Genomic DNA, 25,507 nt, shown 5'->3' on the forward strand with positions numbered 1-25,507 from the left:
AATGTTGCACTTCATATCCAGTTTCTGGTTGGTTCTACAATGGTCGAGCTGCTGTCAGGCAGGAGATAGGCACAGAATGAGTGAGACAGACAATTCTGTGCCAGATTCAGTGGAGCAGAAGCGAGTGGCATGATAGATGTGAGGAGCCAGGGGCCCCACAGAAGAGGCACCCCATACTTCCACCAGAACCTTGGAAAGTTCTGGAACCATTTTTAAATTTGTATTCTGTATGTTTGAACTGTGCCTAGGGGTGTTCAGGGATACTCCTGGCTGTACCCAGAGGTTTGTTACTAGCAATGTTGTTTTTACATTTTTCTTTTTTGTGGGGGCAGGCAAAGGGGTTTTGGGCCACACCTGGCCATGCTTTGCATCAGGAATTCCCCCTGGTGGTGCTTAGGGGGTCCATATGGGATATATGAAAGGTCAAGGTTTGAACACCAAGTTAGCTCCCTCTCTTCCCCCTGGTCTATTTCTACTGCTTCTTGTTTTGCCCCTGGAAGTTTTGCCAGTCTTAGTGGCACCTGGGCTCAGATTCATGCAAAACTTAAGTTCTGTCCCTTTAGAGAATCTCCCCAGACCCCAGGAACATTTTCTTTTCTTTCTTTAATTTTTGGGTTACAACTGAGTTCACAACTTATCCTGGCTCTGTGCTTAGGGGTCCTGCCTCAAGGGATGTGGGAGACCATATGTGGTGCTGGGGATCAAACTGTGTTGGCATATGCAAGGAAGTGCCTTACCTATTGTATTTCTATCTTTCTGGTCCCCCCCAAAATCATTCCTTCCGGGAGCCTTTTGTTTGTTTTTTGTTTTTGGTGCTTGGGGACTATAAGATGCTAGGGATCAAAGCTGGGTTGGTTGTATACAAGGCAAGCGTCTTCCCTACTCTATTGCTCAGGCCTCAGAAGCCATTTTTATTTTATTTTTTGTTTTTTTTTTTTGGGGGGGGGGCACACGTGGCGGTGCTCAGGTTACTCCTGGCAAGCTCAGGGGAACCACATGGGATGCCGGAGGTTGAATCTAGTTTAGCATTGCAAGGCAAATGACCTACTCACTGTGCTATCACTTCAGCCACCACAGGAGCCATTTTTTTTTTTTTTTTGGTTTTTGGGCCACACCCTGTAACGCTCAGGGGTTACTCCTGGCTATGCGCTCAGAAGTTGCTCCTGGCTTCTTGGGGGACCATATGGGACGCCGGGGGATCGAACCGCGGTCCGTCCTAGGCCGGCGCAGGCAAGGCAGGCACCTTACCTCCAGCGCCACCGCCCGGCCCCACAGGAGCCATTTTTAAAAGCACATCAGGCCCCATCCTGGATGCCTGAGCTTGGCTAATCTTTGGGCCAGCAGCTGGAGTAATGTGTGGTTCTAGAGTGATGTGTATGTCAGACGCAGGGAACTGGAAGAGCACATGTGGTTAGCCAGGGTCTGCTCAGCACAGGGGCCCTTGTTCAGGACTGTTGACTACTGCTTAGATGCCAGGGCCCCAGCTACCCCAGGGCCTCTGCATCCACTTCCCAGGTGCCTCAGTACTGCCAGGTAAAGGCTCTGGCCCTGAGCACTGCCTAGTTTACTGTGGCTCCTTTCCACACACACTCCCATAGTGGCAATAACAGCAGAAACGGACCCACTAATTTCTCTCCTAATTCCTTGTGTCAGGAGTACAGGTGTGATTTAGTCTGGGCCTCCACTAAGGGTCTTCCAAAGCTACAGCCAAGGAGCCAGCAAGGCCAGGATGTCTATCCTGGGGATCAGGCTCCTGGGACAGAATTTGTGCCCCCGGGAGCCTGTCATTTGAAGAAGAGCAGCTGCTTCTAGGCCAAGGGCATTTCTTCACAAAGGCTCAAGAGAGCTCCATAGGCTTTGCATGTATGAGGTTGGGTTCCATTCCTAACAATGCATGTCCCCCACCTTTCCCCACTGCACCGCTGGGACTGACCCCCACAGAACACCACCAGGGGTGACCAGCCCAACCCCAAATAACAGCCAACAAAGACCTTCATAGGCCAGGCCCACCCAGGATAATGCCCTTTGGGTTGACCCAAAGTCAATACACAAAATTACATTTGCAAAACCTGGCACCAACCTCCATCATACTCTCAGGTGCAGGGGAGGGGAGAGGAGGGGACCAAGCAAGTCTATAGTTTGGCTTATCTACAAGTTCCTGCCTCTGCTTTTCTTGCCAGGATAATCGCATCCAGGGTGGTTATGAAAACGTGCCAACCATCGACATCCACATGAACCAGATCAGCTTCGAGCGGGAGTGGCACAAGTTCCTGGTGGAGTACATCGCCCCCATGACTGAGAAGCTCTACCCCGGCTACTACACCAGGGTGGGCATTCTTGGGAGTAGCCAGGATGAGGGCAGGGAGATGCCAGGAAGATGGGGAAAGGAGTTTGAAGGGACAGTGCTGAGGGAGGACTCCCACTGGGCAGACTTAGGGAGGAGCCTCATGAGATGGGGCGTGGCCTTGTGATATGGGGCGGGACTTCAGGAAGTGGGGTGACTGCCAGTGCAGGAGTGGAGCCTTGTGATGTGGGTGGGATATGAGTGGGGCCTCAGTAGGGGCAGGAAGAACTCTCAGGGTTATGGGCGGGACTTAAGAAGGGGTGAAGTAGAAACTCAGGGGTGGGGTCTCAGGGTGGGCGGGGCTTTGGGAGTTGGAGGGCAAGGTGAAGCCTCAAGGGGCTCCTGGAAGCCTTGGGTTCAAGCAGACCACGCTACCTTTAATCTAGTTTCATGTGTTTGAATCCTACCTTCATGTCTCCTAATGCCAGCCTCAGTCATTCCTATACCAGCCTACCAAGCTAGCCCCATTAAGCCAGCATGCCCATTCCCTTTCTGTTGCTCCATCTGTCCTCTCCACTGTCTTCTCTCTCTCTCTCTCTCTCTCTCTCTCTCTCTCTCTCTCTCTCTCTCTCTCTCTCTCTCTCTCTCTCTCTCTCTCTCTTTCCCTTCTCCTTCCATCCCATCACTTCCTTATTCCCATGTTTGTTTTTTGTGTGTGTGTGTGTTGGGGTCACACTCAGCATTGCTCAGAGATGACTCAGGGGACCATATATGGTGCCAGGGATTGAACCCATTTTAACAGTGTGCAAGGCAATCGCCCTCCCTGCTCTGCTCTCGCCCTGGCCCCTTCCATGATTTTCTCATACCTGCTCTGAGTGTGCCCAGACCCTGTCAGTAAGGAATCTGCCACCTGGACAGCTGTCAAAGGGAGTCCTGAGCTGGAGAATGGGTTAGTGGCTTGGTCTGTGAGAAACCTCATGGACCCTTGAGCACCACTGAGAGCATCTATAAGTAACAGAGCTGGCAGTCGCATGCTGCACTGCCTGGTATGGCCCTAAAATAAGAGTACTAATAATTAGTTTTACCCCTGCCTCTTTTCCTTCCTTCTTCTACTTCCCTTCCATCTGCCCTCTCCAGCTCTTATAACAATGATCATTACTAGTGCCAGGGAAGGCTCCCAGGTCTTCATACCTTCCAGCATGTTCTCCACCACTGAGCTACACCCCTGCCGTTTCTCCTACTTCCCTTTTTTTGTTCCAGGCTCTGCTCTAAGCAGATCCATATGAGGACAATGAGCTGGTGCTCTCCCAAAGATAAGAGGTGTCTTTCTGCATGCCCTGCCTGGCCCCTCTCACCCTCTTTTCTCGCTGTCCCCCTGACCCAGGCCCAGTTCGACCTGGCCTTTGTTGTCCGCTACAAGCCTGACGAGCAGCCATCACTGATGCCGCACCACGATGCCTCCACCTTTACCATCAACATCGCCCTGAACCGGGTGGGGATAGATTATGAGGTGAGCCCCACAGGGCTAGTGGGAAAGTTGTACCCAAGGGAGATTGGGGGGGTGGGGGGAAGAATGGGTGTCTCTCTGCAGGCAAGCTTCCCCTCTTGTGCATTTCGGAGCTGGGCCAACTTGGAGAATTCCTCATGGACTTCTGAGGATTCACAGGATTCAATGACGGGTTTCCTGGCCCTGTAGCCCTTGAGGAATGAGAACTGAGGAATGAGGAATGTGGGACTACTTCATTCTTGCAGTTGAGATTCTGAGATACTGTTTGGAGTGTGGTAGGACAGGCTGGCTGGGACACACCCCAAAGAAGGAGGGTATAATTCAGGACCTCAGGGCCCTAAGAAAGGTCTTTAGGTGTGATCAGCTAGGGAACTGGCTTTCATTCATTTTTCAATATTTTTCTTTCTTTTGGCGGGGGGCATACCTGGCAATGCTCAGGGCTTACTTCTGGCTCTGCTCAGAAATCACTTCTGGAGGGCTCAGGGACTATATGGGACCCCAGGAATTAAGCCTGGGTCAGCTATGTGCATGTTAAGCACTCTCATTACTTTGCTATTGCTCTAGTCCCTGGCCTTCATTTATTCACTCCTTAATTTTTTTGAGGGGGAGTCACACCCAGCAGCACTCAGGGATTACTCCTGGCTCTATGCTCAGAACTTGCTCCTGGCAGACTCAGGGGACCATATGGAATGCTGGGATTCGAACCAACCATCCTTCTGCATGCAAGGCAAACACACTACCTCCATGCTATCTTTCCGGCCCCACCTTAATTTTTTTTAAGTTTTTATTGGGGACTTGACCCCTTAGGTACTGATCCACCTACAAAAAACAGATATACCATGCTGGAGAGATTGCACAGTGGGGAATCTTGCCTTACATGCAGCCAACCCATTTTCAATCCCTGCCATTCCATATGGTCCCTAGAGCCTGCCAGGAACCAGCCCTGAGTGCAGAACAGGAATTATCTCTGAGCACTGCTAGGTATAGCCTGCAAACCATCTCACCCTAAAAAACACATAAACATATACAGAGACCAGAGAGATAGTACAGGGATCAGGTGCTTGCCTTGCATGAGGCTAAACTCAGTTCAGTCCCTAGCACTATATATGCTTCTCTTATTCAGGAGTGATCTTTTGAGTTCCAGGAGTAGTTCATGGCAGCTATTGAATCTGGTCCCAATATCCAGAAACATAACAGAAACCATTTCTACAGAGATTGGAAAATAGTTCCAGGATTAAGGTGCTTGTCTTATATACAGGTGACCAGATTTAAGCCCTCTGAGCACCACCAGGAATGACTTCCGAGTATAGAACACCCTTCGTTTGGCTCAAACCCTCTTGTTTGTTTGTTTTCTCTTGGTCATAACTTGCAATGTTTGGGAACTAATCCCATTTTGGGGTTTAAGGTGGTATTTGGGACAGTGTGGTACCAGAGATGGGACCTGGGCCTCCCACATGCAAAGCTTGCACTCAGTGCTCTGTACCACACTGTATTTTGTTTGTTTGTTTGTTTGTTTTTGGACCACATCTGGTGACACTCAGGGGTTACTCCTGGCTATATGCTCAGAAATCGCTCCTGGCTCAGGAGCTCAGGGATCATATGAAACTCCGGGGGATCGAACCGAGGTCCGTCCTGGGCCAGCGGCATGCAAGGCAAATGCCCCACTGCTGTGCTTTTCCTCTGGTCCCAGAACTGTATATATAAATTTTTGTTTGTTTGTATTTTGGGCCACACCCAATGACGCTCAGGGGCTACTCCTGTATATGTGCTCAGAAATTGTCCCTGGCTTGGGGGACCATATGGGATGCTGGGGGATCGAACCGAACCGCAGTCCATCCTAGGATAGGGCTTGCAAGGCAGATGCATTACCGCTAATGCCACCACTTTGGCCCCTTACAACTGTATATTTTTGAGAGACTATGTTGTACCTGATGGACTTCATGGGGGATGACCCCAAGGTACAAGAGCAATATCTGTTTTTTTGTTTGTTTGTTTTGTTTTTGTTTTTGTTTTATGTTTTTTTGTTTTTGTTTTGGTTTTGGTTTTTGGGTCACACCCGGTGGTGCTCAGAGGTTACTCCTGGCTGTCTGCTCAGAATAGCTCCTGGCAGGCACGGGGACCATATGGGACACCGGGATTCGAACCAACCACCTTTGGTCCTGGATCGGCTGCTTGCAAGGCAAACACCGCTGTGCTATCTCTCCGGGCCCTGTTTTTTTTTTTTTTCCCCTAATTTGGGCCATACCCAGTATTCTCAGGGCTTACTCCTGGCTCTGCACTCAGAAATCAATGCTGGCAGGCTGGGGACCATATGGGGTGCCGGGAATCGAACCAGGTCCCTCCCAGGTCTTCCACATGCAAGGCAAACGCCCTACCTCTGTGCTATCTCTTCTGCCCCATGTCCTGTATTTTTGCTTTTAGTTCTTATTAAATTTTCTCTATGCAGTTTTTTGTTTTGTTTTGTTTTTGTTTTTTTGGGTCACACCCGGCAGCACTCAGGGGTTACTCCTGGCTCTATGCTTAGAAATCGCTCCTGGCAGGCCCAGGGGACCATATTAGATGTCAGGGATCAAATACAGGTTGGCCACATGCAAGGCAAATGCCCTACTCACTGTGCTATCACTCCAACCCTTCTCTGTGCAGTTTCATGCCCATTTTCCAGAAGGGGAAATTGAGGCCTGGGTTCATTATAAACTAGTTACTAGTTTATATGGCTAAATAATGGCTAACATTATTCTAGGCTGACTCCCATGTGTAGCATGCCAAATCTATTTCTTTTTTTTTTTTTTTGGGTCACACCTGGCAGTGCTCAGGGGTTATTCCTGGCTCCAGGCTCAGAAATTGCTCCTGGCAGGCACAGGGGACCATATGGGGCGCCGGGATTCGAACCGATGACCTCCTGCATGAAAGGCAAACGCCTTACCTCCATGCTATCTCTCCGGCCCCGCCAAATCTATTTCTCCTAAGCTAATATGCTAAGGTCTGCATGGCTGTTGCTGGTCAGACAGGAAGATAAGAAGTTTTGGGAGAAGGCCCTTCTTCCTGTTAGAGGATGGACACTCCCTATTGGGGAATCGATGCTTCCTGTCAGGGAACAGACACTCCTGTCGGGAATGGACATTTCCTCTCAGGGAATGGACACTTCCTCTTAGGATCTTGACTCTTCCTGTTTTCCAGGGTGGGGGCTGTCGGTTCCTACGCTACAACTGCTCCGTCCGAGCCCCACGAAAGGGCTGGACCCTCATGCACCCCGGGAGACTCACGCACTACCACGAAGGGCTCCCCACCACCAAGGGCACCCGCTACATCGCTGTCTCCTTCGTTGATCCCTAACTGGCCTCCTCAGAACCTTTCCTCTCTATCAACAACCACTGCCCAGCAACCTTGGGGGGCTACAGGGTCCCAGGATTCTGGTGCCACCTCCAGACTCTTGACCTCTCACTTGCTCTTGGAGTGCTTCGCCTTGGACATAGCAGAGTAGGGCCTGCAGCACAGTCGAACCTCCTTGGCTGGACTTTCCTGGTGCTCTGGACCAGCTCGGGAAATACTGTTCATCTCACTGGTCACAAACAACTGGTCCTTCTACCTGCCTTCCTGAACAATCCTGCGCTTTCTGCAGATCTGGGCTGCAGACCTGAGCCCGGCAGGCTTATCTAGCTGCCCAGAAACTCACCCCACAACTCCCCAGCTGGGACACAGTCCCAGAAACTTGTTTCCAGTTTCCCAAGAGAGACAGACCCTGAGACTTCAGCCGTGCACCCATCTCCCTGGGACTACCATGACTTCCGCCCTGGATCCTGTTATGAAAGCAGGAAGTTGTCCCCTGGGAACTGTCTGTGACTCAGAAGCCTCCTGAGAGCCAGTAGCACTGAGATGACACAGCTTCATCCTTGACCTTGCCGAGGGGGCGGGAACCAGATGGCCACTCACTGCACTGTGTCACCCTGTCCCGGTGCCTCTGGAGAGGGACAGACCGAATCAGGAAAATTTCTATTAAAGTTTCATTTCGACCAAAAAAAAAAAAAAAGTGGGGGCCGGAGTGATAGCACAGTGGTAGGGCATTTGCCTTGCACATGGCTGAACCAGGACAGACCTGGGTTCGATCCCTGGCATCCCATATAGTCTCCCAAGCCAGGAGCGATTTCTGAGCACATACCTAGGAGTAACCCCTCAGCATTACCAGGTGTGCCCCCCCCCCAAAAAAAAAAAAGTCTCATTTCAACCACCGAGAGGAAGGTAGTTTATGTGCCAGGGGTTCAGAGGTGGGAAGGTGTATATGGGAAGGCACTAGGAAACACATGGGATGTCAGGGATCAAACCCAGATCGGCTGCTCGCAAAGCAAATGCCCTAAACTCTGTGCTATCTCTCTGGTCCCCTTCAGTGCTTTTTTTTTTTTCTTTCTGCTCCTGGAAGTGCTGGGGTTTGAACTCACTGAATGTGCAAGACAGCTGCTCTGCTGCTGGCCCTCTGCCCCCTAAACCATCTCCAGTTATGCAGGGAGGGTTTTATCAGCCAAAATTTGCAAGATAGGACCTGTCAGCAGATTTGCTGGTTTGTTTGCTACTCAGGCATGTGACAGGCATGGCATGTCAGGCATTTCACTCAGCTGTCCCCGAGTCTTTGGTGAGCCAGACAGGCACTGGCACCTTGGGGTATGTGTCTTCATATCTGCATGGGTGTCTCTGCAGACTCTGGCCTTCACTTCCTGCAGAAAGAGCTTTCTGTTACCAGCCTCTCCTTGCCTACCAGGACTTTCTCAGCTATAAGAATACTCAGGACTGGGGCCTGAGTGATATAGCACAGCGAGGAGGGCATTTGCTTTCCATGTGGCTGACTTGGGTTTGATTCCTGGCATCCCATATGGTCCCCTGAGCCTGCCAGTAGTAATTTCTGAACAGATCCAGGAGTAACCCCTGAGCACTACCGGGTGTGGTCCAACTCCCCCCCCCCCCCCACAAAACGGGCCAGAGCGGTGGCACAAGTGGTAGGCATTTGCCTTACACGCATTGACTAGGATGGACCGTGGTTCGATCCCCCGTGTCCCATATGGTCCCCAAGCCAGAAGCGATTTCTGAGCACATAACCAGGAGAATTTCTGAGCACAGAACAGGAGAAACCCCTCAGCGTCACTGGGTGTGGCCCAAGAAACAAAAAAATAAAACCAAAATCCACTCAGGATGTTTGTTCCTGGTCAGAGCTGACTCTGTGCCTTCCCTTGCTGGGCCTGGGCATTGATCATGGCAGACACTAACCACCTAGACTGCAGGAGGATTTTGTTTTTTTTCCATTTTACAGAGGAAGAGATAGGCACAGAGAACTAGCAACTGGCCTAAACTCCCAGGAGAAAATGCTAGAGAAGAAGCTGGAACAATAGTATAGTGTCTTGCCTCGTATATAGCCCACTCAGGTTTTATCCTGTTATCCCATATGGTCCCTCAAGTTCCACCAGGTTTATCTCCTGAGTACAGAGCCTGGAATGACCCCTGAGCATCACCAGGTGTAGCCCTTGCACAATTTGTATTTGTTTGTTTTTGGGCCACACCTGGCAACGCTCAGGGGTTACTCCTGCTCTGTGCTCAGAAACTCTCCTGACAGGCTCAGAAGACCATATGAGATGCTGGGAATCGAACTTGGGTCCATCCTGGGTGGGCGCCTTCGAGGCAAACGCCCTGCTGCTGTGCTATCTCTCTGACCCCTTCTTGCACAATTTTTTTTTTTATTTTTTGGGCCATACCCCATGAAGCTCAGAGGTTACTCCTGACTATGTGCTCAGAAATCGCTCCTGGCTTGGGGGACTATATGGGACACCGAGGGATCAAACCAAGGTCTGTCCTGGGTTAGCCGTGTGCAAGGCAAATGCCCTACCTCTGTGCCACTGCTCCGGCCCCTCAAGGCTCTTGTTTATATGCTTGCTTCTCAGTTTCTGAGCCACACCCAGCAGTGCTTGAGACTCTCAGCAGCTCCTCAGCACACATTTCCATCTCATCTACTGCCTTCCACCTGGGTCCCCTTTTTGCACAGCTATGTGCTTGTGGGGGTGTGCATCTTAGACTTATGTGTATTGTTACCATCTTTCAGTTTTCAGGTCTACTGAGAAATCACCAGACAGGGCTGGATAGGAAGTACATGGATTAAGGAGCTTGCCTTGCAGGTGTCTGACCTGGATTCCATCCCAGACACCAACTATGGCTCCCGGAATTCCATTCAGAGTGATCCCTGAGTTGAGAGAGCCAGAAGGAAGCCAGGAGCATCACCAGTGTGGTCCCCACGACTACTATAAAAAGAAAAAGTTTCTGACCATCCCTTGGGGGAAACCAGGGAGCTTGGGGCTGGACACGCCAAGCAGTGAGTCACAGGTCCCAGTGCAGGACCTCATCCATGACTCACCACGCCTCAGTGCCTGGGTGTGGCCCCTTGTCCATGGTCTGGCCCTCTGGGTTCTAGGCCACTAGTTCTCTGAGCAGGGGCATCCTGTGGAAAGCAGACCGGACTCTCATGTGTTCTGGAGCTGGCTTGTCGCATAGCATACCAGACAGAGTGCTTTTTTCTACATGGTCCTGCCCTTCAACTACATACATCCAGCAGTTCTGAGAGCATCGCCATCCCAGCAGTTGAATATAATCCTGACAGTTTTATTTTTCTGGTGGAAGCATACCTGGTGATGCTCAGGGGTTACTTATAGCTCTGCACTCAGGAATCACTCCTGGCTGTGCTCAAGGGATCATATGGGATGCTGGAATTGGACCTTTGTTGTTGGCATGCAAGGAAAAGGCCCTTCCTACTGTTCTATTGCTCCTGTCTCATTTTGACACTTTGAGGCCCAGCAATATTCAGGATTTACTCCTGGCTCTGCACTCAGGGATCACTCCTGGTGGAGTTTGGGGGGGTCCTATGCAAGGCAAGTGCTCTACCTGCTGTACTATTTTCTTTCATGCCTTCCTGACATTTTTTTCTATTGGTTTGAGGGCTCACCAGCTTGGTGCTTGGGTGATGGGGCAGGGAATCCTACAATTGCCACAGGCCTGTGCTTCTCCCCAACTTCCTCTCCTCTCATTTAATAGATTTCTGGTTCCACATAAAAAGGTGCACCACATGGGCCCAGAGAGATAGCACAGTGGTGTTTGCCTTGCAAGCAGCCGATCCAGGACCTAAGGTGGTTGGTTCGAATCCCGGTGTCCCATATGGTCCCCTGTGCCTGCCAGGAGCTATTTTTGAGCAGACAGCCAGGAGTAACCCCTGAGCACCAACAGGTGTGGCCCAAAAACAAACAAAACAAAAAACAACAACAACAAAAATAGGTGCACCACAGGGACAGACAAATGGAAAGGTTTCCAAGGACGCATGTGGGCAGGAAGGAAGCACTTCTATTCTCTCTCCACATGCTTGCCAACCTGAAGCTCACCAAACAAATTCAGAGATTTTGGGGTGTGAGACCACCCAGAAGTTCTCAGGCCCAGGGCAAGGTCCACCCCTGGTGCTACTTGACCTGGCTATGTGGGACCAGTAGTGCCACTGATGAAACTCAGGGCCTGCCATGTGTGCAACAGCCCTGAGAGCTAATTCCCTAGTCCCAGGTTCAGAATTTGGGTTTTTGCCTCTTGTTTGGGGGCTTCTCTCACAGTCCTTAAGGGCTACTCATGACTCTGTGCTTGGGGGTTTGCTCCGAGGAGTGCTCAAGGGACCATGCAGTGGTGGGGCTCAAACCCAGGCCTCCCACATGCAATGCATTCTCTCCAGCCCCTCAGGCCACTTCTGGTTAGGTTCAGAGATTCTTTATGAACTTTTTATTATGCAGCCATAATTGGTAATCACGTTGATGCCGGCGCTGCAATTTGTGATCATTAAGCCACATTAAGTGTGAGTCACTTGAGGGCTGGAAAGAGAGTACAATGCATAGGGCCCTTGCTTTGAATGTGGCTGACCCAGGTTTGATGCCTTGGTACCCTGTCATGAGTAATCCCTGAGTCCAGAGCCAGAAATAAACCCTGAGCACTGCCAGGTGTGGCCTCAAAACAAAACAAACAAGGGGGAATATACCCTAAAAACACGTTATTATGTATCATATAAAAACAGGAAACGGGTCATTTGTATTCCTTTTCCATTCAATCAGCCAAGTTTTGGGGGCCTCAGCAGCCACAGTGGCTAGGTTGGCAATTCATCAGGCCATCCTTTGAGCCCTAGTGCCTGGCACATCAGGCCCAGTAATCTGCCTGATGGGATCCCTTGGGAAGATTAAATACAAGGAGGTGTGTCAGGTGCCCAGCACAGTCACAGCTGTTGCTATTTCTTTTCAAAGACACTTGAAGGGCAACTAGCTGGCCTTGCTTGCTTCTGCATTCCTACATGTTACCTCACCCTAAAAGCCTGAAACTCTTTAAAAAAAAATCTCTCCTCTAAAGTGAAGACGCCAGCTTGGATTCCAGAAGTCTTTGGGGGTGGGTGGTGGGTTGGTGTCAGGCTCTGGGCCAACAACAACAACAAAAACCAGGAGCCTCCCATTCTAGCCCTTGTTTTCTTGCTCCTTGACAGTTCAAGGCCCCGCCCCGGCCCCGCCCCACCCCGTCCCGCCTAAGCTAGTCGGAGGCGCCTGGGAACTACAACTCCCATGATGCTTTGGGACACATGTGGCTGACATCATCATCTGGGGACGCGCGAGCCCGCCTAGACGCCTTTACTAGACGCTCCTTGGCGGCGCTTCCCTGACTCAAAAGGACTCGAAGGATTGAGACGTGTTCCCTCGGAGCCCACCTTCACTCGAGAGCCGGAACCGGAACCGGAACCGCCCTCCGGGGGGGTCCCGCTCACGCGCGCGTCCTCCCGCCTCTCCCCCAGGGGGCGCGCTCTGATGACGTAGGAGGCATCATGGCCGCCGCTAGGCCGGGAAGGTGAAGGTGAGAGGGCGAGGGCGCCGGCTTGCTGGGGACCTTTTGGCGCGGCGTGGAGGCTCTCGAGCACCCCGGGATGGGGCAGTGGGACTCAGGGTTAGGCCCCAGGAGCCCTCGGGGTATGGGCAGAGGGGAGCCTCTTGTTTGGGCCTAGCCGATGGGGCCCTGGGTGGTCAGGAGGGGAGGGGCCCAGGATGCTGGAACCGGGTCCCCAGCCTTCAAGGCCATGCTCCATGCTCCATCCTCCTTTTGTGCACCTCCTCCATCCCTCTCTGTCCCCCAACCTTTACCAGGACTTGCTAAGGTCCCCCCGTCCTTCCTGTCTGCCCTGCACTGCCCTCCCAGTGGATACTCAATTGCCCTCTCACATGGTCAATGATTTCTTTGTGATGTTTTGGGGGGAGTGTAGGGGGCTTGCTGCAAGGGCCTGGAAGGCAAAAACTCCTTTATTTATTTATTTTTTATTATGTTGGGGCCACACCCGGCATTGCTCAGGCCTTACTCCTGGCTTTGGGCTTAGGGATCACGCCTGGTTGGTTGGCTGGATATTGAATCTGATCTGAGTCCGCCTCTTGCAGGGCATGCTCCCTCCACGCTATACTATATCCTGGGATTGTTTTATAGTCTCCCCCCATTTCCCCCAGATCACACATGGACAAAGCTCAGAAAATACAGAGAATGAACTGCTGAAATGCATGAAACCAAAAGTACCCATCCTTCTTGCTAGTTGATTTCTTCAGTGCCCCTGTTTCTTTGTTTTTTAATTCTTTCTCTGATCCTTCTCGCAGAAGAACTGCCTATCTCCCTTTCCACTTGAGAGGGATGCCAAGGAAGGGATGGGGTATCTTAGTTCCCAGCGAGGTTACTTGTATCAACCGCTTGATAAGTCTTGTAAAATTTCAGCCTAGCACTTGCCTGGTTAAAGGGAGAATTAAGCAGTTATACAGCGTCCTGCACATACAGGCTTTCAGTAAGTTTCTCTTCTCTCTCGATTTTTCACCTCAGTTCCTCTGTCTGTAGACTTTCTTCCTGGCTCTGGCTCTGGCATCCACTTCTCACACCTCCCTCTCCTCTCTCACCTTTGCCCTGCTTCTCACCACCACCTGGCGCAACACGAGTCTTGATGCCCTCAGGATTGGGCTGTTTTTCCTAGGGCACTTCCTCACTCGCTCCCCTGTACCTCCATGACTAAGGTGCCCTCAGGGATGAGTTTGCTTGACTCTCAATTGGCTTAGGGACGAAGTGTTTGGCACAGTCTGTTGACATGTTGTTTTCTTCCCCTCCAAGTTGGCATCGGTGGAGGCCACACAAGCAACAGCCAACCTCCCAACTGAAGCCCTTACGGATAAGGAGAATGCAGATTCTGCACTTCTTTGTGACTTCAGCCATGGCTATCCTGTGAGGTCTCTCACTACCTGGAAAGTAAGTGGTGACTTTGGTACCTGGTACGCCAAACTTGGGGTGTGGCGAAGGCTCCTTTAGCTAGGATCGACTTTGCTCAGAGCTGGAGCTTTTCCCAACCTGGCTGGAAAGCTGAATTTGTTCTCTGCTGCCAGGGAGGGTTTTGCTGGTTGGAGAGGGCCCAGGTTGCCTCCGACTTCTGGAAGAGGTTTTCTCTCCCACTTATTTGTTACTTGCTGGCTACCACATCAGTCCTTGCAAAGGATTTTCCTACTCGTGGCTCTCCTGGGCTTCTGCTCTCCCCCACTTCACCTTTTATGCTCTTTTGTTTCAATTTCTCAGCTTCTCCTCTGTTCCCGTTGTCCCAGCGAATGGTCTGCGGATCCATTTTCTTTTCCCTGCTAGGAGTTGGCTGTGCAAACAACTGGGTAAGGAGGTAGTGTGGCTTCAGGGACCTTGCTTGGGAGCTTCACACACCTCGTGCTCCGGCACTGCCTCTGCCCTAGATCCCTAACACCCCACCCCCACCCAACTAATAGTGAGGTTGAGGCCAAGCTTTTGATGGCCTTGGAGCGCTGAGAGCAGCTTCTGTGTCCACTTGGGTTTGATGTGGCTCTCTGATTAACACCTGTTACTGCTGTGCCCCTAGCAACTTTGTGAGGGAGAGGGAGGCTGCCAGGAGGACTACAGCGTTTCGCAAAGTGTGTGAACCTCGGGATTGTGGCATAGAAAGGTTATCTCTTGAGATACACTTCTCAGGGCTGGTGGAGTTAAGTTAGGCCAGTAGCTTTATAGCTATCTAGCCTCCCAGAACATTTTCTGTGAGTACATGCTTTATATATTGTTAAGGGGTCCCCTTAGCAAACCAATTTTTTTTTTATGGAATGTATTTTTTAGATTTTGTTTGTTTTGGGGATATACCCTTGGCACTTTGGGGTTACTCTTTTTTTTGGGGGGGGTTACTCTTGGCTTTTGTTTTATTTTGTTTTTGGGTCACACCCGGCAGTGCCCAGGGGTTACTCCTGGCTCTCTGCTCAGAAATTGCTCCTGGCAGGCTCAGGGACCATATGGGATGCCGGTACTCCAACCACCAGCCTTCTGCATGCACAGCAAATGGCCTACCTCATTGCTATGTCTCTGGTCCCTTCTTGGCTTTGCACTCAGATCAACCCTGGCATTTTGGGAGGACCATATGGGATGCCAGGGAGTGAACCTGGGTTGGCCACATGCAAGGTAAATGCCCTTTCCATTGTGCTCTTGCTTCTGCCCCTCTGGAATCCTTTTTTATTTTATTTTTTTTTATTTTTTGGATTTTTGGCCACACCCAGTGACACTCAGGGGTTACTCCTGGCTATGTACTCAGAAATCGCTCCTGGCTTGGGGGACCATATAGGACACAGGGGATTGAACCCGGGTCTGTCCTGGGTCAGCTGCATGCAAGGCAAATGCCCTATCACTATGCTATTGCTCCGGCCCCTGTTCTTTTTTTTTTTTTTTTTTTTTTTTTTGGTTTTTGGGCCACACCCTGTGACGCTCAGGGGTTACTCCTGGCTATGCGCTCAGAACCGGCCCCCCTTTTTTTTTTTTAATTAAAAAAAAAGATTGGGGTGGTTTCACACCCAGTGGTGGTCTGGGCTGATTCCTGGCTCTATGTGCCAGGATTACTCCTGGACCATACGGGTGTGCTGAGGATCAAACTGGGATTTGCGATCTGCAAGGCAAGCAAGCACCCTTGCTGTGCTGTCTCTGTCCCACTAGACTATGTCCTTCATGACTTTCTTTTCTTTTTCTTTCTTTTTTTTTTTTTTTGGAGGGGGGGTCACACCCGGCAGCGCTCAGGGGTTACTCCTGGCTCTACACTCAGAAATCGCTCCTGGCAGGCTCGGGGGACCATATGGGATGCCAGGATTCAAACCACCGTCCTTCTGCATGCAAGACAAATGCTCTACCTCCACGCTATCTCTCCGGTCCCTCTTTTTTCCTTTTCTTTCTTTTTTTTTTTTTTGGTTTTTGGGCCACACCTGCCAGCGCTCAGGGGTTACTCCTAGCTATACACTCAGAAATTGCTCCTGGCTTAGGGGACCATATGGGATGCTGTGAATTGAACCGAGGCACTCCTGGGTCAGCTGCGTGCAAGGCAAATGCCCTATCGCTGTGCTATCGCTCTAGCCCCTGGAATCCTTTTTTACACAGCATATTGGATGTGCTAGAATTTCTTGGAGCTTGCTTTGGAAAAAGCTGCTGTAATCCCCGAGTCTGGGAACCCTAAGATGCTTAGTGGGCAGCATGGAAGCAGGCTGCTTAGCTCATCACTGGTGCTGGGCTGCCACAGCTGGTGCTGGAGCTGATACTTGAGCTGGTACTGCAGTTGGTGCTGGAGCTGGAATTAGGGTTGATGCCCTCTCTGCAGCGAACCTCATATGGGTGGGCCATCACAGCTTTCTGGGGCAAAGGGGGAGGGGAGTTCAGCTTCCTCCACCACACTGGGCTTAAGTGGAAGCTGGTAGGCAGAGCCCTGGCATAGTTGGTGTGCATGGACTTGGCCATTCTGGTCCATTTTTTTCCACATCTGTTTGCTTTCTGGAAGGATGAAACACTTAGCCCGAAAGGTTCTGCTCTCTTGACCCTTGATCTCCAGGAATTCAGAAACTGAGGCCAGAGCTATAGCACCGTGGGCAGGGCTTTGCCTTGCACACTCCCAACCCAAGTTTGTCCCCCCAACATTCCATAATGTCCCCTGAGCACTGCCAGGTATGACTCATAAACCAGATAGATAAAAGGGGGAAGAAACTGCTGATAAAACTAAGGCGTTTTTCTTTTTTAGTGAAGCAAAACAGCTTTTATTGAAAGGAATTTAGAGAGGTATGAGGGAAGAGACAGAGAAATGTATTCAAAAGAGAATACAGTGGGCCAGAGTGATAGCATAGCAGTAGGGTGTTTGCCTTGCACACAGCTGACCCAGGACTGACTTGGATTCAATCACTAGTATCTCATATGGTCCCCTGAACCTGCCAGGAGCAATTTAAAGTTCAGAGCCAGGAGTGACCCCAGAGCACTGCTAGGTGTGGCCCAAAAACCAAAAGAAAAAAGGAAAGAAAAAAAAAAAAGAGAGAGAGAGAACATAGGCTTCTCCAGAGGGGAAAAAGCTTGATATGCTCAAAGTGGGTTTCTTTTTTTGAGTGGGAAGAGGGCACACTCAGCGATGCTCAGGGCTTACTCCTGGCTCTGAGCTCAGGGATCACACTTGGTGGTGTTCAAGGGACCATTTGGGCCGCCAGGGATCAAACTCGGGTCAGCTGCATGTAAGGCAAATGCGTTCCTTCAGTATGATCGCTTCAGTCCCCCAGAGAGGAATTTTGTATTTTTGGATGGCAGGAAAGGGGTTCACTCATCACATAGCATCTTTCTCAGTGGGCAGGAGGAGAGCAAAACTGGAACTTGCTTTGTTGTCTGCCGCTGGCTTGCAAAACTCATAGACAGGGAGACGGAGATAAAAAATGACCGGAAGTCTGGACTGGGGAGATAGTGCTAGTGTGGCAGAGCACTGGCTTCTGGTGTGAGTTCCATGCCCTGTACCTCATTCCTCCCCACAGCCCCCCACTCCCTGCTCTGCCAGGTATGGGTCTGGCAGCCCCTGCAGCCTGGACCTGAGTTCCTGCCCTAGAGTGAGGGAGTCGGAGCAGGCAAAGCATAGGGGTGCTATGAGCTTCGTTGCAGAGGTGCGGGGCTTGCGGGTATAAGAAGCGGGGCATGTGGCCAGGCGCCACTGGGCTGTGACTCCTGGGCTGCCACGCACTGAGCCAGCATTCTCCACTGTCACTGCCTCTGGGCTTGCATAAAAAGCACTTGACTTCCAAAGACCAGCACTCTCAGGGAATGTGATGCCATTTCAGGGACTGGGCACTGCCAGCTCAGACTCGGGCACACCCCTGTCTGTTCCCCCTGACCACGTGCAAAACTGGGATGGGTGGGTGGAGTTGTTTGCCCTGCCCAGGAGGTTGCTGGGGTGTTTGTGGGTGTCTTGGGATCAGGTATTACATCACCCTGAAAAACTACCTTTGAAGATTACTTTTTATTTATTTTTTTTTTTTTTTGGTTTTTCGGGCCACACCTGTTTGATGCTCAGGAGTTACTTCTGGCTAAGCGCTCAGAAATTGCCCCTGGCTTGGGGGACCATATGAGACGCCGGTGGATCGAACCACTGTGGTGATCTTTCTTTGGCTAGCGCTTGCAAGGCAGACACCTTACCTTTAGTGCCACCTCGCCGGCCCTTACTTTTTTCTTTTTTAACTTTTATTTTATGAAGACAAAGATGCAAAGCTAGAGAACAAGTGGGAAGACGATCACCCATAAACAGAATTCTCAAAAGAAATCCCCTTGCTGACACCTTAATTTTGAACTTTCAGCCAAAAAAATTAAGACAACAAAACACAATTATTTTGTCCCTCAAGTCCCCAGATTGTAGTACATTATAACATTTCTTAGCAGTATACAAAGCAATCTTAAGGCACAAAATTTATGTAACTCTTTAACAGATTACTTTTTTTTTTTTGGTTTTGGGCCACACCCGGCGGTGCTCAGGGGTCACTCCTGGCTGTCTGCTCAGAAATAGCTCCTGGAAGGCACGGGGGACCATGTGGGACACTGGGATTCGAACCAACCACCTTTGGTCCTGCATCGGCTGCTTGCAAGGCAAATGCTGCTGTGCTATCTCTCTGGGCCCACTTTTTTTTTTTTGTGGGAGGAGGCACACCTGGCAGTGCTCAGAGATTATTCCTGGGTCTGCACTCAGGAATCACTCAGGGACCATACGGGATGCCAGGGATGGAGCCCAGGTCGGCAGTGTGCAAGGCAAGACCGCTGTGCTATTGCTCTAGTCCTGGAAAATCACCTTTGTCCTCAGTGCCAAGTGCATTACTTAGAGCATCATCTCACACTTAGAATCTTTTGTGGTGGTTGTTGTTTTTGCTTTGGGTCACACCTGAGGATATTCTGGGCGGACTCCTGGCTTTGCACCCAGGGATCACTCCTGATGGTGCTCAGGAGACTATATGGGATGCCAGTGAGCGAACCCAGGTTGGCCACCTGCAAGACAGATGCCCTCCCTGCAGTCCTAGTGCTCTGGCCTTTGTAATGGAGGTTCCAAAGTGCAATAGTCCATCCCTTTTTGAGGCCCAGAAGCAGTACATTGTGATTCAATTGAAACCAAGCTTCATCTGACTCATCTCTCCCCTGTAGTTCCTCCCAGGCTCTGGCCCAGTTCCTTTTTACTCCCTCTCTGCTTACGGGCACCCTATTTCTCTCTGTCTTATGTGCAGCCAGGAGTGGATTCCATGCACTAGCTGGTTTTTCCCAGCTCCCCTCAGCTCTCACTGTCCCTTATATTTTTTTGGGAATTGCACATCCAACTGTGCTCAAGGGTTACTTCTGGCTCTGCTCAAGAATCACTCCTGGTGGGGCTCAGAGGACTGTATGTGGTGCCCGTTATTGAACCCAGGTCAGCCACCCTCAAGGCAAGCTCCCTGCCCACTGTACTGTCTCTTCACCTCTATCTGCTTTCTTATTAAGAGGCCTGACCCCTGGGGCCGGAGAGATAGCATGGAGGTAAGGCTGCTTTTCATGCAGAAGGTCATCAGTTCGAATCCGGCTTCCCATATGGTCCCCCGTGCCTGCCAGGAGTTTCCCCTGAGCACTGCTGGGTGTGACCCAAAAACCACATACACAAAAAAGAGACCTGACTCCTGCTCTTGGCAGAATTACCAAGAAGGAAGGGAGAAAATATGATGCTATCCTCCATGTGACTTTGTGATGTGTGGTTGGTTTAGGCAAGTACTCCCATTTCCTGCTCTCTCTGCCTTTCATTTCCTGCCCCCTCCCCCTCCCTCCCTTCCTCCCTTCTTTTCTCACTCCCTCCCTCCCTCTCTCCCTTTCTCCCTCTCCTTTCCTCCTCCCCCCGCCATTCTCTCCCATTTTCCGCTCTCTGCCTGACCAAGTCCTGAGAGCCTGTTCCCAGTAACTGCACTTTTCCCTGGGAGATTTTCTTCTGCTCACCCCTTATCTGCAGCCCTGGTCCACAGAGGACATTTCTGGCCTCACATGTGCTCACTCAGCCACTCCTCGCCCGGGGAGAAAGCATGAGACTGGGTTGGGTGGGGAGATGGCAGCTGTGACTCAGTGGCAGGTGGTACCCACTGGCCAGAGTGGAGGCCAGGCACCGACTCCACATACTCGCCTTCCCTGCAAGGCTCCCCAGGATCAGCTCTATCTGGGTATGGCCACATCTGGGTGATGCCTGCTCTCTTTGTTTGCCTCTTGACTTCAACTGGAGACCTGGGGCTCAACTCAGACATGTCGTGTCAGTGTGTGAAAAGTAGGGGCACCAGAGATGAGTGTGAGATGGCGGGCAGGAATGCATTCCCCACCCCGAACCTTCCCCTCTGCTCCCAAGCTGAGGGGGCTGGTCCAGGAGGAGGAGGAGGAGGTTCATGTTCCCACGAGCGGTGACTTTCCCAAGAATATCGTGGGTGTTGACTCACCCTCTGAGGAGCCCCCATGTTCCCTCTGACCAACAGGAGGCTCATGGCAGGGGCCTGTTAGGAATTGGGGCTATGTGGTGGAGTGAATGGGAGAGGTCAGATGAACCTTGACTGTGTTTGTTTTTTGGGGGATGGGGTACATTATAGAACATGGGTCTCTGCCTGGCTTTCCTGCCCAAGGCTCACTAAGGGGCTTCTCTGGGGTCACCTGGTGATTCCTGGTCTCTTGGAATTGGGGGCCAGAACTTGTTGGTGTCTGACCAGCCAGGAATGAGCAGCATGGGCCTGAACTTGGCTCCCAAGTGCCCGCAACTCAGGGCAGACACTGGCCCATGTGTACCCCGTCTCACCTTGGAGGTGCTGGGTCATGTGTCCCCCAACCTCCCACCCACCCAACCTCCCACAGGCAGCGCTGTCCTCAGCTTCCGGCGCCTTTTGTCTTGCAGCGCAATGTCCCTGCTCTTCTCCCGATGCAACTCCATTGTCACTGGCAAGAAGGACAAGCGACACATGGCCGAGGTGAATGCGTCCCCACTCAAGCATTTTGTCACCGCCAAAAAGAAGATCAATGGGATTTTCGAGCAGCTGGGGGCCTACATCCAGGAGAGTGCCACCTTCCTGGAAGGTAAGAGATTCTCCAAGTGTGAGGCTCCAGGGTGTGAGGCCAGCAGCACCAGGCCCCACTTGGCCATGGTCTTCCCTCAGGAGCCTTTGGGCCAGGCCTTCTGGGCAGGTAAGTCCAGGAAAACAAGGGCCCAGCCGCTGAGCCGTTTCCATTTCCTATAATCCCAGATTAGATGAATTCTGCCTCATGGGAGTGCTTGATGCCAGGTGTTTGCCTGACTGCTTTTGGCACTGCCACTGTGCCAGGCCTGTCCAGGGGTGTAGCTACTCTCCAAGGGTGTTCTCCAGTATTTTTAGCTTGGGACAGGCCTATGAATAGGAGACTTACGTCACTGACGCCTTTTCCACTAGTTTCTAAGTGGGACACAGCCGGCTCCGCAGACCTCTGCTCTTGGTCAACCGTGATGTCCCCCGCAAGCTGAGCCTCAGGTGCCTGTGGCCTCCTCTGAGAAAAATGGGGCTCAGGTGGGACCAGGAGTTTGTGAGTTCACGAACGCACAGCTGGAGAGGTTCACAGTCACTGCGTAGGGGCTCACCTCCTGCCTTTGGTGCTGCGTAGCTGCAGCTGGGAGTCCCCCAATGAGGACAGACCTGTATGCCACCCGGTCCTGCAGTCCCCCTTGCAGCGTCTCCCACAGGGATGAAGCTTCTGAGGTAGATGAGTGCCTTAGAAGAGACCTGTAGGTTCCTTGCCCCCTTCTACCACAGTTGTAGATGGGGTCTGAGCCCCCAGACTGCTTGCCTCACTTGCAGCCCACACTGATGTGGGGGAGCCCAACTCCAGGCATGTGTCATCATACCTAGACCCTGGGCCCAAGCCTGAGTGTGAGGGTCATGAGACTGGCATGACAGCATTTCAGGGGCTGCTGTTTGGCGTCGGGTGGGCCTCCCAGGCTGACCCCCCAGAGCCCACACTGATCTCAGAGTTGAGTCACTCTGTGGTGACAGGTGTTACATGAAAGGATTTAGGGGCATTTCCTGCAGGAGTTCAGGAATGGGCATTTTCATGTCCCTTCTTTTTCGGTGTGTGTGGGGTCCTTCCAAGTGGTGTTCAGGAAGCCTGAGGGTATTGGGGGTGGGGGCACCCTGGTGGTCCTCTGGAGCGGTTTGGTATGGGGATGAGACTGGGGTGTTCTTTGCTCTGTAGATCTGCACTCCTCTCCCCTCTAGGTGACAGGGTGGGCGGCGGGTAGGGAGCTGTTAGCACGTTTGTGATGAGGAGCGCCAGTAGGTCTGAGCTGGCACTAGTCACTTCTTTTCCCCTATGGGACGACCCCTTTACCTCTTTATCCAGGGGTTTGGGCTGCACCTGTGATGTGCAGAAGCGATGGAACCCCAGTCCTGAGTGCAGCCTCATCCTATGTGCATGCATCTCTGTGAATGTCAGGCCCCAGCTAATGCTGGGAGCCAGACATCTGGCTTTCAGGGCTTTGTAATGCTCCCCTGAGCTAGTTCATTTGGCTGAGATGGGAGAAGTCCCACGTCCTGTGGAGTGTACACACAAGACGGGAGCAGGGGTCAGGAGAAGCTTCTTGGGGCTTGGCACTTGACAAAGCCTTAGGCTCAGTAGGCATGCGTCCAGCACTCCATTGCAGTGTAGTCTGGGATGGGGGTGTGGCAAGGGGACAGGGATGCAGCCAGAACAAGACGGAGCCTTGGGCAGAAGCGCAGTGTTGGGGCCACTCAGTCTGCCCAGACTACTGGATGATGCAAAGGGCTCAAACTATGCCTAGCCTGCAGGGAAAATGTGTCAGTGGTGGCCAAGTGAGAGACAGAAGTATTGGGGGTGGGTAACATTTGGGGTTCACTGCATCAAGGCCCAGCCCCATCTCAGCACTTGGTGGTTTGGACTCTGGAGTCATGGGAGGCAAATACATCTGTCCCCCCTTTCCTGGGAGGGAAGGATGGAGAACTCATGGTCTGCCCCAAAGGCCGGAAGTAGTAAGCTCGCCCGCCCACCCATTCCTGGCCCCTTCTGCCCTCCAGGAGCTCTGGGTGGGCTGTGGCACCCCAAGACACACATGACCATGTTTCCTCTCTGCCTCCAGACACCTACCGGAATGCAGAGCTGGACCCGGTCACCACGGAGGAGCAGGTTCTGGATGTCAAAGGTTACCTGGCCAAAGTCCGGGGCATCAGTGAGGTGCTGGCCCGGCGGCACATGAAGGTGGCCTTCTTTGGCCGGTGAGTCCTCAACTCCTTACTCCACTTTCCCGCCACAGGACAGTGTTGGCCCAGGCCAGGGCATGAGCACCCCGAGGCCAGGAGCACAGACCTGTGAGAGCCCATCGTGCCTCCTTGCTGTTTTGAGTCTTGTGATAGACACAAAGCGCAATGGAGCAACATTGTAGAGAGGCTCTGACCCCCTTACCCCATATGCTCTCAAGTCCTGCCAGGAGTGATCCCTGAGCACAGTTGGGTGTAGCCTAAAAACACAAAAAGACACAAGACAGTGCTGCTTCTTGGCGGCTCTGTGTGTTCTTCGAAGCCCACTCTCCTATCGGAGGCTCCCTTTTCTGGAAGGTAGTTTTCCCGCTCTACTGAGCCAGACTGATCCCCTGACACAGGCCTCAGCCGGGGGTGAATACCACATCTGAGGAGGACCACGTGGAGTCTCGGGTGCTGATGGGCCTGGGGGCCACTCCTGCTGGTTCTCAGCCAACTGGGCTGGGACAGCTCAGTGCCTGGGCCCTTTGGTGCAGGGACCACCCCGGGGTATGGAGCCCAGGTCGGTGTCTGGGAGGTCTGTGCTGTCTCTGCACGCCCACACGGGTAGGCCTTGTACAACTGCTCCTTTCTGTGGGTGCAAGTCTTTGTTGTCATTAGCCAGGGTCCCTCCTGCTTGTCTCCTCTCTAGCCATAGGGCCCTGGTTGTTCTGAACCTCCTCAGGCGGGTTGTGATGGACGCTGTGGACAGTCCTGGCGTCTGTGCTTCTCATCACATAGGCTCTGTTGGGCCTGGAGAGATAGCACAGCGGCATTTGCCTTACAAGCAGCTGATCCAGGACCAAAGGTGGTTGGTTCGAATCCCGGTGTCCCATATGGTTCCCTGTGCCTGCCAGGAGCTATTTCTGAGCAGACAGTCAGGAGTAAGCCCTGAGCACCGCCAGGTGTGGCCCAAAAACAAAAAAAAACAAAAACAAAAACAAAAAACCACATAGGCTCTGTTGCTCCCTGCTCTGCCTGTCTCCCATGACAGCCCAGGAGAGTGGGCGGAAGGTGGGCCCTGCTCTCGGTGCTCTGTGAGGCTGGGCATCTGGATGTGCCAACTGACCCTCTCCAGCAACCCTTGTTTCAGTGCTGAGGACTCGGGCGTGTGAAGTATGTGCTTTGTCACCGAGCCACATTCCTGGTCACTTGTATGCCTTATTTTAATACTTTGTTGCCGTGGTTGAGATATAGCTATTGTTTGCTTTGGGTAGTGATCCCTTACCCAAGGCCTGGTTTACTGATTGTTATGCTTTCCTCTAGGGTGGCCTTTTTTTTGGTTTGGTTTTGTTTTTTTGGGCCACACCTGGTGACGCTCCTGGTTATGTGCTCAGATTGTTCCTGGCTTGGGGGACCATTTGGGATGTTGGGGGATTGAATCATGGTCCATTCTAGGCTAGCGCGGTCAAGGCACCACCACTCTGGCCCCTAGGGTAGCTTTTTTACTCCCCCCCATCCTTCTCTCTTTCTCTTTCTCTGTCTCCTTTACTGATTGATATGCTTTCCTCTAGGGTGGCCTTTTTACTCCTCTCTCTCTCTCTCTCTCTCTCTCTCTCTCTCTCTCTCTCTCTCTCTCTCTCTCTCTCTCTCTCTCTCTCTCTCTCTCTTCCTCTAGAGTGGCCTTTTTCTCCCCCCTCCTCTCTCCCTCCCCCCTTTCCTTCCTCTCAAGGCTTACTACTGGCCTTTCACTCAGAGATCCTCATGGGAGAGCTCAGGGTGCCCTACTGGGGTGCTGGGACTTGAACCTAGATCAGTCGCTTCACCATCTCTCTAGCCCCTATTGTTGTTGTTGTTGTTTTGGGTCATGTCTGGCTGAGATCAGAGTCATTCCTAGTAGTGCTCATGAGATTGGGATACTGGGGGTTGAAACCAGCTTGGTTGAATACAAGGCAAGTGTCCCATCCACTGTACTCTCCAGTCCCACAAGCTTTTCTCTTTGCTTGGGTCCATTTAATATGCTATTTTGCCATACCTGGCAGTGCTCAGGGTTTTCTCCTGGCTCTGCACTTGGGCTCACTTCTGTTGGGGCTCTGCATAGGACCAGTCAGGGTGCTGGAAATT

The 25,507-nt window shown here is 51.9% G+C and overlaps 2 protein-coding genes across 4 annotated transcripts in view; both read left to right on the plus strand.

Moving 5' to 3' along the window:
- Positions 1–7,818, plus strand: part of PLOD1 (procollagen-lysine,2-oxoglutarate 5-dioxygenase 1) — a 31,311-nt gene extending 23,493 nt beyond the window's left edge. Inside the window, exons 17-19 of the mRNA XM_049775317.1 lie at positions 2,181–2,327; positions 3,669–3,794; positions 6,969–7,818. Of these exons, the coding sequence (XP_049631274.1) occupies positions 2,181–2,327; positions 3,669–3,794; positions 6,969–7,124 (429 nt within the window). The 3' untranslated portion in view covers positions 7,125–7,818. The remainder of the gene's footprint in view (positions 1–2,180; positions 2,328–3,668; positions 3,795–6,968) is intronic.
- A 4,774-nt stretch (positions 7,819–12,592) lies between these two features.
- MFN2 (mitofusin 2) overlaps positions 12,593–25,507 on the plus strand; it is a 31,045-nt gene continuing 18,130 nt past the window's right edge. For 2 of the 3 annotated variants that reach the window (XM_049775310.1, XM_049775312.1), the window contains exons 1-4: positions 12,593–12,683; positions 13,965–14,099; positions 21,061–21,239; positions 23,287–23,422. In XM_049775310.1, the coding sequence (XP_049631267.1) occupies positions 21,065–21,239; positions 23,287–23,422 (311 nt within the window). In that variant the 5' untranslated portion in view covers positions 12,593–12,683; positions 13,965–14,099; positions 21,061–21,064. Of the gene's footprint in view, positions 12,684–12,730; positions 12,797–13,964; positions 14,100–21,060; positions 21,240–23,286; positions 23,423–25,507 lie in introns of those variants that run through there. The other variant, XM_049775311.1, reaches the window with a different exon arrangement.

This window comes from Suncus etruscus, chromosome 6, assembly GCF_024139225.1.
Source record: "Suncus etruscus isolate mSunEtr1 chromosome 6, mSunEtr1.pri.cur, whole genome shotgun sequence".
NCBI lineage: Eukaryota > Metazoa > Chordata > Mammalia > Eulipotyphla > Soricidae > Suncus > Suncus etruscus.